A 19,804-nucleotide genomic window follows, 5' to 3' on the forward strand; every position below is an offset into this window, starting at 1 on the left:
TGTGTGTGTGTGTGTGTGTGTGTGTGTGTGTGTAGCAGGAGGAGGCAAAGTCATCAATCGATAAAATACTGTGCAGAGTGAGAAGGATAACACTGGAAATGAAACATATGCATGAAATTAAAACAGAGAACACGAGACAAAAAAATGAAAATGGGAGTAAAAAGAAAACGTTGCCCTCAGACTTTCTCCTTGACTCACAGCCAAAACATTTACAATCAAGGAAGTCTCTGCTGACTTGCTGTTGCTCCCTTCTCCTCTCCCCTCCTCTCACCTCCTCTCCTCTCATGCTGGGACCCCCCCTCCTCCTTCCTCCTGAGAAAGTGGGACTCCCTCTCTCTGCTCACTCTCCCTCCCATCTAGAGATTTATCACAGCGCAGAGAGAAGCTGCCGGCCACAGTAGTGCGCTGGATTGTAACAGAGAAAGAGAGAAGCCCTCCTGCAGCCTGCTGGCCCGCCACCATGGATGTCAAGCTGCTGGCACTGATGACTCTGTTGGCCGTGGCCACACATGTTCCGACCTCTAAAGGTGAGTCCAGGAACCAGGCGGGGGAACAATGGAGAGCATTTAATGTGGTTTAAATTTTCCTCGGAGAAATGTTGCCACATTTCAGGTTGAAACTTTGAGGTGATTTTTATTTTTTTATTTCTTTACTTGTTAGCTCGTTTTTCTAGGAACTTTCACTTTTTCTGGATTCTGACTAATTAAGACAACTGTCTTAAATGAAATAAAAATCTCTTTATATTCTTGTAGGATTTTTTTTCCTCAGTGAGGTTTAAGTTTTTACATATTTACCCAGTTTATCAAGTTTGATTTGAAAGGTTTCATAGTTGATGAGATTTGTTGTGTGACTAAGATGTCTTTTGACATTATCTCCGTTGTGTAATGATTAAACTGCAGCTCTTTCCCTCTGCTATATTAAATTTAAAATTTACAGGCATGGAAAGTGTACAGATCTTATCTAAAAACTAATTATTTTATCATTTTATTACTGAACTGATTGAGTTGCAACTATCTTGATTGCACAGGAACTCTCTTTAACTTCTAATTTTTATCTGGATAAGTGTTTATTTCTTTTTTGTTTTATTTTTACTTCCATTTCAAACTGAGAGAAAAATGGAAGAATTTAAAGTTTTAGCAGATCAAGACCACTCGTGGCAGAAACTATGGAGAATATATGAAAAAATGCAAAACCTTTAAGCATTTCTTTAAAAACAGCTGATTTTCTTCATCATTTTATTCAGTACTTTAGACCAAATCCTGTATTAGATTTGTATCTGAAATTCAGCCATACAGTCTTAAAATTTAGATGAATTTGGAATATCAACTCTTTAATCTTGAGTACTGCCTTCTCCGTGACCCCACATTGATCCCCTCATGTTAACCTTATTCTGGAACAAGACAGTGTTGAGTCGCCTGGCTTGCGTTATTCTAAGCTTGTTGTTCCAGCCTTAGTAAAAGGACCAGTTGCATATGAAAGCGTCAGGTCTATATGTGTGTATTTGTCTTTTCTCTTTGCTTTCTTATAATTAGTTTCTAATTAGGGATAAAGAGGGAGCTGGTGATACTAGTGGATGTCTGCTTGTGGCCCTGGTGCTGCAAGCTGCATAATAATCCCCTAGTTTGCATGAGAAAAGACCCTGAATGGGTGTGAATCATTAGGCAGATATTACTGAGGATTTAGCCATTTGTGGAAGGGCATTTGGTGTTTTTCTTTCCACACATGCATATCAATGGGAACATGTTGAACCACAGAGTAAAGGTCTGTAAGTTACACATGATGCAGCTGATTTAAAGACATTTATCTGAGCAGGAAATGCAAATAAAAATTATTTGTGACAATTTGCTTAAAATGTTTAGCATTAAACTGCTCCTGTGTAGCATTTTTAACTCTAAACCCACCATGCAATAATTCAAGACAACATTATTTGGCTGGTTTCTTATTTCTTAACTATTCACAACTAATTATCCTTTTTTTAAACAAAGTTTAATTCTGAAAAGCTGCACAAATACAACATTATTTTGGAGTTATTGGTGCACATCTGCGTTCCACAGGGGTGAGTTGTAATTATTTTAAGAATGTGCTTGAGCTGATTTCCACCAAGGCTGCTGATGCCATCTGAGCTGCAGAGTGCTCTTTCATAAAAGAGCGGAATATTGGAAATGTTGAGGACCCTTCTTATTCAGAGTAGCCAGACTGAATGCTTTACGAGTGAAAAGCCAAAGTTCTGCATGTGTGAGCGAGAGAAAGAGCGGTCAGAAAGGGCTAATCTCTTTTTAATGAACATGTTGTTCAGAGAAAGAGCAGGTAAACGCATACGTTCCCATGCTTTGTCAAGATTTGTTACAGTAGATTAAACATGTTTTTAAACTCTTGAAAACAAACCTTTTTCACTAAACATGAATACAATCTCACTTTTTAGGTTAAATGCATTAAATATGTTTGTCATGTTATTGGTACTGCAGTGTGTTATTTTACCTTTAGATTGTAGGGGTTTTTTGTAAATTTACAGTCTGATTTACATTAATGTCTGTGCACATTTCACTGACGCATGCATGTACATGCATGTGTGTGTTCAGAGAGTTTGAGCTTGTTATAAAGATTTTCTCTTGTGTTGTCTTACGCAGCAAAGCCCATCAGTCTGGTTGAGCGCTGCTGGTGTCGCTCCACACTCAACACCGTTCCTCAGCGCTCCATCAAAGAGCTCAAGTTTCTCCACACACCCAACTGCCCCTTCCAAGTCATGTAAGTAAATGAGTGTGAGATTACAGGGGTGATTAACTCGAAGAAATGTGTTTCCTGCTGTAATCGTCTGATTGTTTTTCAATGATTATGTCACCGGTGTGGGTTCTTTCAGTAGATTGTTTTTTCTTTAAATGTCAGTTTCTTTGTAACTGGATTCTACAGAGAACGTTGACAAGAATGCCAAAAATTCTTTGGCATTTTTATAGATTTGTGCAAATAAAATATAAACACAAATATAAAGCAGCATATATAATTTATTGATCCTCATCTGGTCCATAGTCAGAGTTTATGTGAAGGCTACAATGTTTTTTCATATTTTCTTCAGAAGAAATGTAAGGTGACCAATTCGTGAGTAATTCCTCGCCATTTGCTATAAATATTTCTATTTCTGAATCTATGATCTGATGACATTTGATATCTCTGATTCAAGAGTGAGCTCTTTCCCAAACAACTGAACTTTCATCTTGGTGGAAATCATTAGGCATACAAATGGTGACACACAATATGATAAAAACAAAAAAACAGACAGGAATGTTGGTGTTTTTTTATGCTACTGGGCAAGAAAATAACATAGAGGAACATTCATTAGTCACAAAGAAAGTTGACATTTAGAGCTTTGAGGGGTTGGATGGTGGGACTTTTTCTCATCAACTCAGTCAAAAAGTTCTCTTTTTCATAACTTTTTGCAGCAAAGCTGGGCAATATTACAATAATGCCTCTCCACAGGCGTTTTATATAATTATGTCCCCTGATTTAAAATTCATAATAAGTATATGTTTGCTATATCAGCTTCTGTATGTAGAGGATATCGGAGATAGACACTAACATCCACATATGCATGAAATACAGAAGATTATATGACTGATAATCCCAGTCAGAAATCCAGTTCTCTTCAATGTTAATTAAATTAGACAAAGCCACTGACACGATGCCATAGAGACCAGGCTTAAATGGGCTGTTGTGTGTGGTATGTGTGACGTATAGTGTTAATATCTTTCCTTAATAAGAGAGTTTAAAACAACATAATCCACCCAGAGAGGAAAGCAGTAACAGCCAGAGCTCGAGGGGACCATTTATGTTTTGCAAAGGAAGCAATAATTAAGGGTCAAAGTGATTACCTTTGTGTTTCTGCTGACCTCCTGCATCCCTTACCCATTTTTTTTTTTTTTTTTTTATTTCCTGCCAGCAACATTGAGTATAATGTCAGTGGTCTGGAACATATTAAGTAAAAAGGTTTCGTTCATTTCTTGGCCATAGAAAACTGGACACCAAAGACCTCACAGCCTAAAGGGTGAAAGGCTGTGAGGTCTTTGCCAAAAAGAAGGAGGGAGTATGGATGGGGTGAATGAGTGGCAAAAGGTCAAAAAGAACAAACTGCGTTGCAGCCAGGCCACAAACTCTCTCGAGCCCCCTCCAGAAAACTGACAGAGGAGTCAAGAAGTCATTCAGGCGAGAGCCTGCAGATTGCTGCTCCAGTATCTCTACTGATGCAGATAAAAGAAAGTCCGTAACATTACACCTCCTTTCCCCCAAAAGAAATCCTCCTCCCCCATGTGTCCCACCATGTGCCCTCTTTCTATCCCCCGCCTCACTCATCCCAGCATGCTGTTGGCATTAACTTGCTGTGAAGTAATTACTACCTGCTGCTCGTGGAACTCCGGCCCTTAAATTCCAGCCAAGTCAATTAGGGTTTGGGCTCTCAGTGTGTCATCCAGACAAGCAGACAGATAAACAGGATGAAGGGAGACACATCAAAACAGCAGAGCGCTTCCGAACGGATGAGCTGGCAATCTCTAATAAAATAAAAAAGGAGGGGAGGAAGGGGACATCCCTGGAGGAAAAGCAAACACAGATCCAGTTTCTGATCTGTTTGGCCTCATGACTCACATGTTAGTTTGAGGGATTTGGGAATAATGCTTTGGATTGATTCTACTGGGGAGCTCTTATAAGTTCAGGGGCTATTTGCTCATTTGTTAATGTGTGTGCATCTAAATAGGTTGTAGGATTGGAAAGGTGGTGAACTGCAGGAATAGCAAGACACTGGGAGCACAAATTGAATTATAAAGCAGTGAAGAGGGGAGCAGCTGAGACAGGAATGTATTTAATTTACAGTTGTGTGGCGGAAACAGAGGGAGGAAAAAGGGGAGCAGTGAAGCGCTAGACCCTTGAGTTGTTAAATCTCATACATGACTTTTTGCCACTGAGGTGTGATATCCACATGTTTGGAGGGAGCAAGACCCCCACTGCCCACCCACTGGTTGACCAGTTGGATATGAGACTCACCCGGTGGTGTCTGACAGGAACAAATCCTCTTGTAAATATCTTCTTCAATTCAACACCAACAGGCCAGAAACCAAAGGAGCACAGCATACAGAGGTCCCGGCAGCTGGTACATACTGATTGAAAACACAATTCCTCCATCAATAAGTGAAATAATCTCTAGTAATACAATTCAGATTGGAGTAAGGACTTCTGTTTTTGCTGGAGTAAATTAAAAATCACTTTCAAGAAATTATTTTGTTTACATTTGATCAAGTTTATTTGCAGAAAAATGTTGAGGTTCCAGTGACAGTTTTTGGTCTATAATATACTGAAGTAAGTTTTCATATTTTTGCATAAATGTCCACAACGACATGACATGAAGAAACATTTCTCACATCTATGAGAAATAATCAATGTGAGATTATACTGCAAAAAAGCTTCATTTATATGAAAAAAGAAATTATAATAAAAAAAGAAAAAAACAGATATAAAGTGGAAGCTGAACACTTTTATTAGTATCTTAGTGGTTAATTTAAAATGATGCCTTAATCAAAACACGAAATAAATGAAAATTAAAATTTCTGTATAGATTATCTAAATTAGACCCAAATAAATAAAAAAAAGCAAAATGCTGTAATCATCCAAGCATACAGTGCTATTTCCAAAGGTTCAAAGGCAATCACTAAAGATCTTATAATCCCCTTTTCAACAGTTGTCAAGATGTTTTAGAGCAATAAAGCTTGAGTCTGACAAGAGGCATTGTTAGGCCTACGTTATTTTATACAGCCAGCATCTGAAAGAAGACTTTGACTCATGATTTGTGATTTCTAATTAAAAATAAATAAATTCTATAATAACATTATAATCTGTTTGAAGAAGATTATTTTTCTTTTAATTCATTTTGTGTATCAACTTAAAGAGTATCCTACCTCAAGCAAAGCACAGTGGATGTTTTATCATGTTGTGGGACTGCAGACACTGAATGTATTAAAGGAAAGGTGGACTTTGAGGATTACAGGGGTGTTTTTTAGGGTAAAATGTGTCACTAAGAGTCTGTATTAGATATGTATCTAACTGTATTAGATATGAAGGTATTGAGTCTTCCTGAATAACGGCTTTAAAAAGTTCAAATTCATAAGTTAAAAAGCTAAACAAATAGATAAAAAATTATTTAAATATGAGAATAGATTTAAAATTTATTTGAAGGTTGAAATCTGACATTTCAAGATAAATTCAGAAACTTCAAGATGGCTAAAAAAAAAAGAAAACATTTAGAAGTTTTGTCATTGCCAAATCATCTGTTAACAATTATTATCTGACCATGTAAATATTTGTGTCCAGTTTACAGTTAATATTTGTATTTCTTATTTCCCTTCCTGAAAAGGTATTGTTGTTGAAGTAAACAATAAGTGCGCAGTGCAGAGACAGCTTTTTAGACTAGATGTCATCTTCTGTGCTCAGCCCTCATAAATGATATCACATCATGTCCTGACATAATGTCCTTATTTTAGCATAAAGTCATTCTTATTTATTCAGCCACAGCTGAACCTTCAATAACACTGGCATTTTAATGTGTTCATTCAGTTTTTAGAAAATTTGTGTTGAAATGAAATGAAGAAATGAAGCTGATCAAGCTGCACCAAGGTGATTTATTTTTACTGTAAATATGAAGGTGACAGCCTGTTAGAGATACTAATCCTGTGAGTTTAACTGGTATTTTCACAAATTACTTTGAGCTTTTAGGCTCTAGTATAAGAATAAAAAATAATTTGGTGGTTTATTTCCAGAGAAAAGATTGAAGACTATACATCTTTAGAAGCTCCAGAACATCTGATGTATTATGATCTTTGCAGGACTTTTGGAAAACAGTAATAAACAAAACTTATGAGGCAAAAAAGTTTTGGGGCACTGAAGTCGTGAACAGACAAGATCTGACAGACAAGCATGGTTAGAGATCAGCAGCAAAAACATGAATAAACTTCTTTAATTAAAATTCCAGTCACATTTCACTGAGTTTAATCAGAGGTCTTGTTGTTACAGTTAGAATGAGCTTACCGCTAATGTACTGGATAAAATCTGTGCACCGTACACAATAAGCTAATGCTGAGCTACAAAAGAGGCCCAGAGGTGCAAATATCCCTCAGGGTCGTCCTTGACTCTGATTTATTAGAATATGAATTAGATTCAAAAACATCCTCTCTATCTCTGCTGCCCTGGCTTAATGTAAACACCAGAGTTAAGTGTATAAACTTTAGAGGTAATTGTAAGTCTATATATAGACCAAAAGAGAATAATCACTTAGTAAACCCATCCTGTGTTTTTAAAGTTGAGGCATTCTCAGACAACCTGCATTATTAATTCAATGTTTACTTTCTATTCCTCCCTCAGTGCCAAGCTGAAGAGTAACAGAGAGGTTTGCATCAACCCAGAAACCAAATGGCTGCAGCAGTACTTAAAGAGCGCTATCAACAAGTAAGAAAACTCTCCTCACTTTACTTTCTGAGAATTGTATCTCTCTAAAGAAAAAGACATGAAATATGGTGCTTTTCTCCTCTGAGTTTAGAGCTTGTGGGGAAGAAATAAACCACTGTCAAAATCGGCCATTTTCTGGTTTTCAGCTTACAATTACTCTCTGAAATGGTTGACATCATTATTGCAAGAGGCTGAGTTATTATCAGTTAAATAATTAATATCAAGTAACAATAGAAATACATCTTCCTGTCTTTTTTTCTTCGTATATACGTCCAAGTTCTCATCCAAACTAGCAGAAATCAGTATGCGCAGATGTTCGATTACATTTGGTCAAATTTAGAATTTTTCTTTTTTCTTTTTTCTTTTTTTCTGTCAATAATTACTCATCAGCAACAGTGATTATGGCTGGGAAGCAGTTTTGTAGGTAAATTGTTCAAATTGCTGTAGCTCATTCAGCTTTAATGAGCTACGCTGTAAAAATGTATTTGTTCCTTATAAAAAAGTGTTCCCAACATGTCTGGTGGTGATTATCGCTGGGTTGCATGTCTGCTTCCTCAAACACCACGAACACTTAAAGTGCACAATGTGCAAACAAACAATAAAGATGTTTCTGGGGATTTACGAGACATTGTTTATTGGTCTAGCAAAAAAAAAAAGATGGGTTGTAAGATATAGATGATCGATGCTGGCATGTGGCACAGAAGCAAACAGTCTGTCAGACACAGCAGGCATCAGCCTTTCATTCTCACTCTACTCTATGTTGAAAGCGATTGATGTTCAATTTCTTGGCAGGACTGAAGTTGTGGTCAAATTGCAGGAAAAATAAGAATTGCAGGGTTTTTATTACCTTAGAATGAGGCATGTATATTTACCATAGCACAAAAGGTAAGCAAATTTGTTTCCCCTTTCATATTACCAACTGGTGTTGTATTATACATCATTAGAAATCATAATTATTCCTCTTTACAATGAGGTATAACTTGTAATAACTGTGCTGCTGTGGAATGAGCATCACAGTTAACTGTGGGTAGTGCCCCCAACAAATGTGCCAAAATCTCCTGCAATATTCTCCTGTTGGTATTCACTCTTGTTTTAAGTTTTCTTATGGATTGGATGATTGCATTCTCCCACAGCAATAAAGAAAAAAACAACATTGGCTGTTTTTACACTTCCTTCAGTTTAGACTGTCAGAGACCTTGATAACATTTGGAAGCACCTCAGTTGCAGCCTGGCACCTCCTCCTTCATGCTGGCCACCATCTTTTACTGAGGGATGGTATCACATTCTTCAGCCAAGAGTTATTAAAGATCAACCAGCATGGTTGTGTTAGCCACTCTGGTATGAACAGCACGCCCCAGCTGATCCCATACATTTTCAATTGGGTTGAGTTCTGGACAGGCCATTACATCCTCTCTAGTCCCAAATCCTTGAAGTACTCTGATGATCCTGGCTCTGTGGGGGAGACCACTGTCATCAAAATAGATTGAGTTTGATCTCACTGGCACCAGAATCTCATTCGCAAACACTGAGGATTTTGTACCAGACAGCCAATGAAGTGAACATTGCTGGAAGTGTCGTCCGTCTGTGAGCATGTGTGTACTAACATATAGCTCCCTCTGAGTGCTTCTAGTTCGTAATTATACATGTGGAAGAGACTAAGATGGTACGGTAAAAGTCAAATATTTACAGTTGCATAACTGTACCAGCTTATGTCATATGAACTTTTGCTTTTTTACGCCACTCAACATGCACCTTGAAGCACTCTTTCATTTTCAAACTTTCATTTGAGGTCAAACAACAAGTCTTCCAACAGTGACACTGATGTTAAATCTCATGTTGGATTAGTGGAAAATTTTCATTCCATTAACCTGATCGAGATGATGCATACAAACAGTAACAATCTCATTCTTCTGACTTTTCCTTGCAGGGTGAAGAAAACCAAAAGACGCAGTAACAAGACAAATTAAATACAGGGGAATGTCAGTTGAGCATTCTGCCATCGAACCTGAAATCCCCAGGTCGAACCTCTATACCTCCCTGTCACTGCTATGGATGTATGCAACCACTCTGTATGTACCTTTCCACCTCTCTGGAACGCTTGCAGATGCAGCACTTCACTGCCAAACTGGGCCGTCCACAGTACCGGCCCCTGATGCCCCCTGGATATGCAAGCTGTCATCTCCAACAAGCCACACTAGCACCAAGTGCAATTACACCCTGGAATGATGAGATGCATGTAGATGTCGGATAGATGAGTCGATGGCTAAGACATAAGAAAAAGCCTGTGTATGTGTTTGAATGTGATATATATGAACTAACTCTGATAGATGCTTGTATATAGTTTTTTTTTTTTTTTTTTTTTTTTTTTTTTGCTTCACACAGCTGCAAAGGAACATTTTCACTTGATGGTTTTTCTCACCATCATGTCATGTCTGCTCAATGTCAGAAGCTCTTTGCTGAAGAAAAATACTCACATCAGCTTTGAAGGCAGAAGTAAAGCTGGGACTGGTGCACTGATCCCAATTATGGTTTTGGAAAATGAAGAAGTGTTTAATTTTATGAACACCAAAGGTGAATACATTCGTTGAAATCAAGTGATCATGTCCTTGTGACTGCCACTCATATTGTGCTAATTATACCATGCTTCACCATGCCAGTGCAGATCATTGGTTTCCATCTTCTCCTTCTTCCTCCCATCACACCAACCACCTGCATGTCCTCCATCACCACATCCATGACTTTCTTCTTTGGCTTTCCTTCTCGCCATTTTTGTGATATGGGCTTTCCAGCCATTCTGCTGATTTGAGGTGAATCTGGTATCACACCTTGACTGACAGACACCAGAACTGTCCAGTGGGGTTAACCATCTGATCAATCTTTGCTAGCATTACCTCTGAGCTTGCGCTAGGAAGAAAACAGAGAGGAGGCTTGTGCAAACTGCTATTAAAACAAGCACTGATGTCATGGTGCTGTATATTCAGGATAATGGGTCAAAGCCATTGGTATATTTGTATTTCACTGTTCATTTTTTGCAGAATTTTATTCAAGATGGGATGTGTTGACCTCTGTGGCTTAAAATTGTGATTTAGTGAATGTTTAAAAGAGCTAATTTAAGGTGACACTTTGGCCAAACAAAAAATAAAACACACATTAGTATGGCTTGTTTTTTACATCTGAATGTATCAGGAAGTTTAACATTATTCAGTAAATTATGCAGCATTAGGAAACATGGTCACTGCAGTATTGTTAGGGAAAGGAGGTGGTGTACCATACAAACTGAGAGCAGTTTACTCATCAAAGGAGCTGTATATGATTACGACTGCAATATTTTCATACCAACACCTGTCCTTGGTAGGAATGAAAAGCTAAAATTGTCATAAAAATCTGAGTGATAAAAGTCACAAAGGGAAAGTTCATAGTGGCAAAAGGAAAGTTTTTGATTATATATATATATATATGTTTGAGCCACTTTATTATCAAGTGTCTCTTTTAAATGTGTTTTTTTTATATACTTATACATGTATAATCCTACTAAATACTTTTTAATGCATTGTATAGTGGACAGTAGCTACTAAATGAAGGCTGTTTCAGTATTAAACTTAACTTTAAAGTATTTCTACACATGTACTGTATGCAGTCATTTATTTGCAAGCATGTTACAAGGTATGCAATGCACCCTTTGCTCCTTATAAAGGAATAACACTCAAATATCGCAGTTTGACAGCATGAATAACACGCTCAGCAAATTTTGTATTTTTTATCGTCTAGAATCAGACTGAGCTGCATCTGTTTGTTCCAAGATGTGATGATTGATCGACCGGTGCTGTTGTCATTGGTTACACGAGTCAGAAAATAATTAAGCCCACCGGTGGCCCCCATCGAACAACTCAATTTTTATTTATAGCTTTACTTTGTTTGATGTACGATGTGTCAACAGAGCCACTGAGCCAAGTTAGAGCAAACCCTCAGCTGAGCGAGCATGCTGGTGGCTCGGTCAATCGACCAGCATGTGCTTTCAATCTGGACACTCCCTGCACCCCACAAGCTTTCTTTTCCATTGTACTCAAACTGCTGCCATAACAGAAAACAGTCCCCCCACCCCTAACAACTTGTTATGAAAGTCCAGATGTGGTCATTTTTATGGCCTTAGTTCTGCTTTGTTTTACTGGTGATAATCTTATCAGTTTGCAACCAGTGGTGCAATAATCATGCAATTCTTTTATCAGTAAAGTAATGCAAATGAACATCCATTAGTCTTACTAGTCTTATTTAATTACACTAATTTATGTAAACATATGGTTAAATAAGCTAAGAGTGTTTTAAAAAGACTGATATGCAAAGATTAAAGTGTAATTTCACTCATTGTGTAAGTTTATTACAAAACCACATTCCATTCAACAATTCACTTGTTAACTCTAGAAAGAAAACTGAGTTGTTCTGGAAACTTTACCAACACGCTAGCAGCATTTATTTCACTCATGATTCATGCTGATACAATTAATGTCATGTAATGAGTATTAGTTATGTTGTCAGATTTCAGTTGGTGTTATATTTGCTCCTGTGATACCTGTGGAAGCATATTGAACCTCGTCATACATACACACACTCCTTTAACTATTTTAAATCTCTTTGTGTAAGATTTAGATAAAATACACATTAGGGCTGATATTTTTAGCTGTGGGTGTGTTAATAAATTAGTAAAATTTATTTTTACTTTGGACCCCAAGACAATGTGAAATAACTGATAAACATTTCTTTTGAGGCAGCTTCTTACACATACTCTTCATATTTGAAAGATATATTAGAATATTACTCTGTATTCTCACTACGTGTAAACCAAGAAGCAGTATGTTAGCTGTGATAAGCTCATTTTTCAATAAAGTCATATCAAATAAAAATCAGTTATCTGTGTGTTTCATCTGTCTGCGTAGCTTGTTCATTTAAAGCTTTGATAATTTTCCAAGCTTTGCACTAATTTTTCCTGTCTTAGTTGGTATTTTGGGTCTACGCAAGCTGAACTGTCGGCCACTGTGCATCCACTGATGCATGTAGTTCTTCCCGGTTCTTGTGTTGAGAAAACAGTGACATAATGCGCAGGAGACACAGTGTAGAATTCTATCTATATAGCATCAACTGCCATTAAAAGTATTAGTTTTAAGTCAGTTTAGATGGTGGCCTCTTTGACTGCAAGGTGCTTTCACTTTTCCATGTTTGCAAAAGTTGTGTGAAATTTTGGTGACTTCCTACAGAGCCGCTGAAAACCCACAAAATGTATTACATGGGAATTATTCCAGACTACAAGTTGAATGATGAAAAATGTGTGGTTGTATAAAGTTAGAAAAATGTTTGATTAATGAATTAGGCTTCAAAATTAACCTGAAAGTATGGAGCAGTTTGTTAAAATGCATGCAAACAGAGAGAGAGTGAGATGACCTAAACTTGTTGTGTTTTTCATTTTACATTTACTAACGTAAAGACTCAGATGTTATTGTAAATAACTTCTTTTTAATGTGTATCCTTTAATAGCCTTTTTTCTTTTAAATCTTGAGCACATGTTTTCACATTGGGGAAGTTTTTCCTGTGTTTTCCATTTGCGTGTTTTTAATGCATGTTAGCTTACTTTTAAAAGCTATAACAGATCTACAGAGCTGTGAAATAAAGTCACTAATAATTAATGTTTTCAATATAATCAGCAAGCCTTAATGCAGCTTTAAAATGTTTCTGCAGGGCTCATACTGTATCTTTTTTAAAATGTCTCTTGGTTTAATGGTAGCAACAAGGCAAGGTGTTATTTGTATAACACATTTCATGTACAGGGCGATTCAAAGTGCTTTACATAAAACAAAAGCATTACTGATATTAAGAAATATTAATATCTGTAATGTTTTTATATAAAATATCAATAAACAACTGTCATTGCTACTCCTCAGATGGTGAAATTATATAAACTACTGACCGTAAAACCCTTTTACAAACAAAGATTAATTAAATCAGACCACATTTATTATAGAGGGTTTTCTTAAATAAATTAAATCAAACAGAAAATGAAAACTTTACATATGTTTTGCTATGACTCGAACAACCTGTTGAGGGCTTAGTCAGTAATTCAGGACTATCATTTAACATTTTCCACCTCAGGACTGAAAGCTGTTCAGTAATATTTTTTTCCAATTAAAGGTAAAGAGGAAAGGCACATTTAAGACCTGTTAACATCCTGGTGTGACATTTTAACACCTAAGGTCTGTGTAGTACTGGTCCACCGCTTGTCTGTGGCACCAGGGAGCCCATGTAGGTTTATGAAGCTGTCAGCTTTAATAAAGTGGAACCATGTAGCACGGATTAATTTCATGGTTCTGCTCTCTCCTCTGACCTCTGTGTGGATGCATACGAGGAACATGAGACATGATTTGGATGTGTACCAAGCGATTTAGAAGGTCAGAATTGTGCATTTGGGCTTTTTGGGCACATTCAGAAATGATTATGGGATTTTGATACTGTGCTTACTCAGCTGAGACCCAGACATGATGGAGGTGGCCAGCATGCGCACAGAATGTTTATTGAGATGTATTTTTAGTGACACATCAATCTGATGTTCTGCTGAGCAATCTGGAGAGTTTTTACAACAAAGAAAAAAAATCTAACCAAACACAAAGAGGTCTTTGGGTCAGAGTGTGAAACATTTTTAATAAAGCTAGATAAAACATTACAAGCTAGTTGTGACTAATAAAATGTGTCCAGTGGGCTTATTAGAGTCTGAATCAGACATACTATGTCCAACCAAGAACAACAAAAGTACAAGTTGATGAGAAGACACGTCAACAGATGAAGCAGAGTAAATGTTGACACAAATGGCATTGTGAGAAGAGGACCTCACATAAAGCTTAAGGAGACAGCAAAGGATATTTGAAGGAGTGTGCAATGTACCAAGTGGTTTACAAGGTTGGAGTCGCTTATTATTGGACTGAATTGAATTAGATGAATAACACTTTATTAATCCCAAGAATGAAGATGATTCTGCAGCAATAGCAGTTATTAGTTACTTATTGGTGTTTTTAGTCATTGCTCATTACTCTAAAGATTTTTCCCCAGAGGAGCTGAAGGAGCCTGACTGAAAACTCAGCCAAATATATATAGTCTTTAGCAGATTTTGCAACATTTTTCTTCTCTCTGATCATCTCCAGGCACTCCAGAGCAATGCTTAGCACAGAGCCAGCTTTCTTTAAACGTTTGTTCATCTTCTTTTGAGTCACCGGCTGTGATGATGCTGCCGTAACATTTCTCTTCGCTACAAACTTATAGATTATATCAACATGTTGCTGCAAACACTGAAAGACCTAAGTTTATTTCAGAAGTACAGTCTTCTCTGTCCCCTCTTGAAGGCGCCCTCAGTGTTGCATTTCTAATCGAGTCTGTTGCTCAGGTGAACACACAGGCGTCTGTGGTGCTCCACCTTATCTACCTCTTCTCTTCTCTCCAGGACTTTCAGGATGCAGGACGTTAGGGCGATTGATGTGTGGTTGCTGAAAGTAGTAAGATTTTTTTTTAAGTATCAGAACAAGAGAGGATGTCTTCCACAGTTCTGAGACGTTCTCCTGATTCAGGTTATTGAACTCTATCAGACTTTCAGGACCCTGAGACTGACATCTTCCTCTTAACCAGCAGGACAGACATGCTATAGGTGGAGGCAGAGGAGGTCTTAGTGTGTCTTGGTGTGGGGGTAGATGTTGGTGAAGCTTTGTTAAGATCCATAACCGAGGTGCAGGGTGACACTCAAAAGGTGTGGGTCAGCACAATGTATAAGATCTGTGTAACTGGAAGCAGGGGAGGAAAAGGCTGCACGTTGCATTGAACTGAACGTTTTGAAAAATATGTTCCGCTCATTTGCTCCATCCAAATTTCCATCAGTCTGATTCCCCTTGTCCTTGAAGTATGTGATCTTTTTCATCCCTCACCACACATCCCTCACATTTTTCTACTGGAGTTAGTTTTCCAGCTTTTGCCTGTACACCTCTTTACTCTCTTTTATCCTCTTTTTTTTAACTGCTTCGGGAATTAAGTTACACTGTATAACAAGTCCTCCTGTGCAATCCTAAAACCCTTTCCATTTTTCTCTCACATATGGCCAAGGTGACTGGTTTTATTTGTCTGCTCTTCTCTCAAGATTTAGTTTCCACTTAGACACAACTTCGCTGTTTTTGCAGCTGTGTATTATGTGTCCTTCAGCTTAGTTTATTTCCTTCAAACCACATAATGGAAAGATATCATGATGCATTTAGCAATATTTATGTTTGCTTTAAATTTACTTTAAATGTACACTAAACAAGGCAAACATTGCAAATGATACGTTTCATTATCAGAACCATCTCCTTTGGTTGTCACTCCTAAAAGGGCAGAACTGTTATGAAATTTTTGCTGTAGCACATTTTGTATTCATAAAGGCCTCATTTACTAGTTACACTATGCTGTAAAAACACTGAAGTTCAACAGTCATTGTGAAAAAATCAATTAAAAAGTCATTTAAGAACCATTTAAGAATCAGGTCCTCTATGAACTGAGGGACCGAATGATAATGAATCAAAAAGATTGTTTTTTTAATAAATCAAACATGCATTTATGATGTCAGCAGATAAATAGATAACCAATAGCACAGAAATAACTGGTTTATCTTTTAAATTAGGTGTATTTTATGTGCTTAGCTCATTTTAAACATTTAAGCAGGGGATAAAACGATTATATTAACTGTCATTTACAGGTCAGTAAATGAACAAATTGAGTGGTAACTTTTATTTTGAGCTTTACCTTTACAGATGTGATTTGGTGTCATGAAACTTTTCTTCACTAACACTTGCTCTACTTTGCTTTGTTTTCCAATGCAAATCATTTTTGTCACATGGTGTGACAGTGTTACAGGTTGCATATAATTAAGAACATCCATTAAAAAAACTAATAGAAAACCAAATACTGAACCAAACCAAGATTTTAAAATAAAGATAAATAACAGAAGCATTACCTTAGATGCTTTAATAAAGACTAATCGGACTCCTTAATAGTTATCTTACTTTTTAAAGCTTTTATCTAAAAGACTACATGAATAAGTTTGTCAACTTTAAAAAACCTCAAATATTCTGCTTTTAGCTTCTGACATAGCTGATACAGAGTTCTATGTTCTGCTATTGAACTTACTATGAGAAAAGTGTTGACCTATACCAACACCTAACATGTAAGCCTTCCTGTTAGTAAATCTCCTTCTCTTCAAGTAAACCTCCTGAAATGAACACTGCTTCACTCACACATCAACCTTCAACTCAAATCACCTCAGACAGGGAACATAAGCAGCTTGGACAACAAATTGCACAGCTGATTTGGTCCTGGAGGTTGTGGGTAATCCAGTGTGATTTGAGTCTCAAAACCACAGATCTTTGAACAACTTAAAACCCAGCTGGCTGAATGGGAGTTAATAGGAAACATGTTGCCTGAGGTGTGTGAACATGTCTGTGTGTGTTGTCTCGCAAGAAATGCCATGCCATGGGTATCAAAATTAAAGACCAAGAGCTATGATCACTCACAGGTATGTGTTTTTAATCTTAGATTAAGTTTACAAGCTTTAAATGATTGTTTTTCTCTCACTGAACTTTGCAGCAGCACCTTTTTTTTTTGTTAACCTACTGTTAAAGTGTTTCACTTTAGCACCTATTTCTTTGAGGTCACACTCGAGATAAATCCCAATCGCAACTTGTCAACAGTTTGCGTTGAAAACACATATAACAGAAATGGACAATACAACTATAACGTCAAACCTTCAAAATAAAAGTCACCCTTTTGCTGTGAAAATTTTTATCTTTTGGAGATGAAAGTGATGGTATTTTGACATTATGTGAAGCTAAAGAGTGATATTTATTTATTTACTTATTTATTTATCTATTTATTTATTTGTTTGTTTGTTTGTTTATTAACCATAGTGATCATATTTATAATACAGTGTACAGGAATGAAGGGCAGAAGTGAAAAAGAAAAGCATTTAAAACAAAATAATAATAATAATTACTTTTAATTATACTTATTATTTATACTTATAACATAACTGAAAGAAAAACATTGAAATGGAAAGGCTAAAAAAATTGGCATCTTTGGCAAGACCTTGGTTGTATAACTGTTAACATGTGTTGTTTTATGAGTGAGGATTTACTTTATGGGCATTTACTAGTTACAAGAGGGGAGGGAGTGTTTATATTTATATTTAAAACAATTATAATCATCATCATCATAATTACCATAATAATAATGAGGGGAAAAAACAACATGAGGGAAAAGGATAATATGGCCTAATATTTAATATAGGGTTACATTAAAACAAATGCCATAGTACTAATCAGAATGACTGAATATAATTAAAGCGATTAAGCACCCTCAAAGTTTTGGGTATGTTTTATGAATCAAATTATACAAATTTTATAAAAGATAAAAATCCCAAAGTGGGTGGTAACTCCAGAAGCCACTGCATTTCCATTTTCTAATGCACCGTACAAGGCATTTTAATCATGGCCTTGCAGTCAAATGGTCACATGAGCATGCACAAAAATATGTGTCGAGAAAGATTTTGTACTGGATGAGATTTGATTCAGGAGCCTTCATCTACTTGTAGAGTGTAAAGGTGTCCATTAGACATAACGTTTCAGTCCAAAACACATCAATCAGCTGTTCACACCGTTATAGTTTTAACTCTGAATATTTGTTGTCTCATAGTATATTTTTCTATTGGACATTAATGTAATTAGATGCTCATTTGACCATATTATCTTCAGCTGAACATTACTTAAACATGCAGCACATCAAAAGAACAATCCTGTGATCCATTCTCTGCTGTTAGCTGACCATGTGATGACTCCTCTGCATATATGCAGGCATTTGTTACCCCCCACAGACAATCAGCTCCAGGCCTGAACACACAAAAAACAACAAACAACGTCTGAAAATGACTGACGACGTTTGAACCACTGACAGTGCCATTGTAGAGGGAAAGAAAGAAGGATGAAAGATTTAAAAATTCCTGCAGTCACCGAAACCACATATCCCTCAAGATTTCAGCATCAAATCAACAGGCACTAGCTCCAGGCTTTTTGGAATGTCCAAAAATCCATCACGACTGAGGGTTCAGTGTTTTTCTAACCTTACAGCAGAGAGAAAGGTCACAGGCATCACTAGTGGAAACAGGTTGATCGTTGTTTCCGTACAGGGACATCCCTTATGTCTGACTGAGAGACAAAGCAGAGCAGAGGAGGAGAGGAGAGGGACTGGACGAATATCATTACTTGTCAGCAATGAGTCACAATTATTCCACAGCAGAGAAAAGGCTCTAATACATCTTCGTTATTTACCATTTTCTGGGAAAAAAAAAAAAAAAAAAAAAACTCTGAGTATGAAAAAAAGGGTATGCTATCATTCACGGCTCATTTCGGAAGACATCACGAACAAAAGGCACGCAATGATCCCCATTTAATGAGTCGTTTCACTGTGATGCAGGACCAGACGGTCTGTCTTTGTTGCCTGGTTATCAGACTTCTCCTCCTGGCATTCAACAGACAGGCATCATTAACTTACTGAAAAGTTGACTTCCCAGCTATTTCCTTTTCTGAGGCAGGCAACCCCTGCAGGCAATTATTACTGAACCACTGCATCAACTGTAAGAGGAAACAACTCCATAATTTACTCAGTATTTTGTTAAATAATAAAAGATTAAAAAAAAAAATGCCTTAGATTTAAAAGAGTTTGATATGAACATGAAAAAGGATGTTTACTTTTTCTTATTATCTTTTTCATTTAAACAAAAGATAAGTTTTCTTTTTCAGTTATTGTCTAAACAACTGCTTGTTCACATGCTACAAAAAATAAACTAAGCTGAAGTACTTTTGAAGATCAAGCTTATAAAAAATCATTGTTCATGACTGATGCTGATGATCACCCACAAGCTTCAACTGGTCTGTGCAAAGCACTATAAGTAAGAAATTGGTTATTGGAAATTGGTTACTACCACCCAGAAAAGCATGAGTAATAAAATCTAACTTCAAGTATATAAAGTTTTATTCTAGATCATATAAATCTGAGTTTCCTTCAGATTTGCATCCCAGGGTTTAGAACTGAAATACGGAAGTGCTAATTGGCAGTTTTCATACCAGCTAAAATGAATGCAGCAACCAGGAGTTGAGCTTGTTTAACCAAACCAAACAACTTGAAGATGAAATTATAAACCCATAAAACATAGATTTCCAGCTATGGACTTAGTTTCCAACAATAATAAACAAAGTCCACATACTAACTCAAACTTATT

At 36.7% G+C, this 19,804-nt stretch overlaps 1 protein-coding gene across 1 annotated transcript; it reads left to right on the top strand.

Annotated features, from left to right (window-relative positions):
- The first annotated feature begins 377 nt into the window (after positions 1-377).
- cxcl12b (chemokine (C-X-C motif) ligand 12b (stromal cell-derived factor 1)) lies at positions 378-12,377 on the top strand. The gene is made up of 4 exons (XM_041982257.1): positions 378-527; positions 2,628-2,745; positions 7,396-7,479; positions 9,407-12,377. Exons 1-4 carry the CDS (start codon positions 461-463, stop codon positions 9,444-9,446), a joined length of 309 nt encoding a protein of 102 aa, XP_041838191.1. The 5' UTR covers positions 378-460; the 3' UTR covers positions 9,447-12,377.
- Positions 12,378-19,804: the final 7,427 nt, after the last annotated feature.

The sequence above is a fragment of the Melanotaenia boesemani genome, chromosome 4 (genome assembly GCF_017639745.1).
Source record: "Melanotaenia boesemani isolate fMelBoe1 chromosome 4, fMelBoe1.pri, whole genome shotgun sequence".
Taxonomy (NCBI): domain Eukaryota; kingdom Metazoa; phylum Chordata; class Actinopteri; order Atheriniformes; family Melanotaeniidae; genus Melanotaenia; species Melanotaenia boesemani.

Coding starts and splice junctions, on each gene's coding strand:
- cxcl12b (XM_041982257.1), top strand. CDS start 461: ATGGATGTCAAGCTGCTGGCACTGATGACTCTGTTGGCCGTGGCCACA. Junction 2,746..7,395: donor AACTGCCCCTTCCAAGTCAT/GTAAGTAAATGA, acceptor TTCCTCCCTCAG/TGCCAAGCTGAAGAGTAACA. Junction 7,480..9,406: donor TTAAAGAGCGCTATCAACAA/GTAAGAAAACTC, acceptor TTTTCCTTGCAG/GGTGAAGAAAACCAAAAGAC.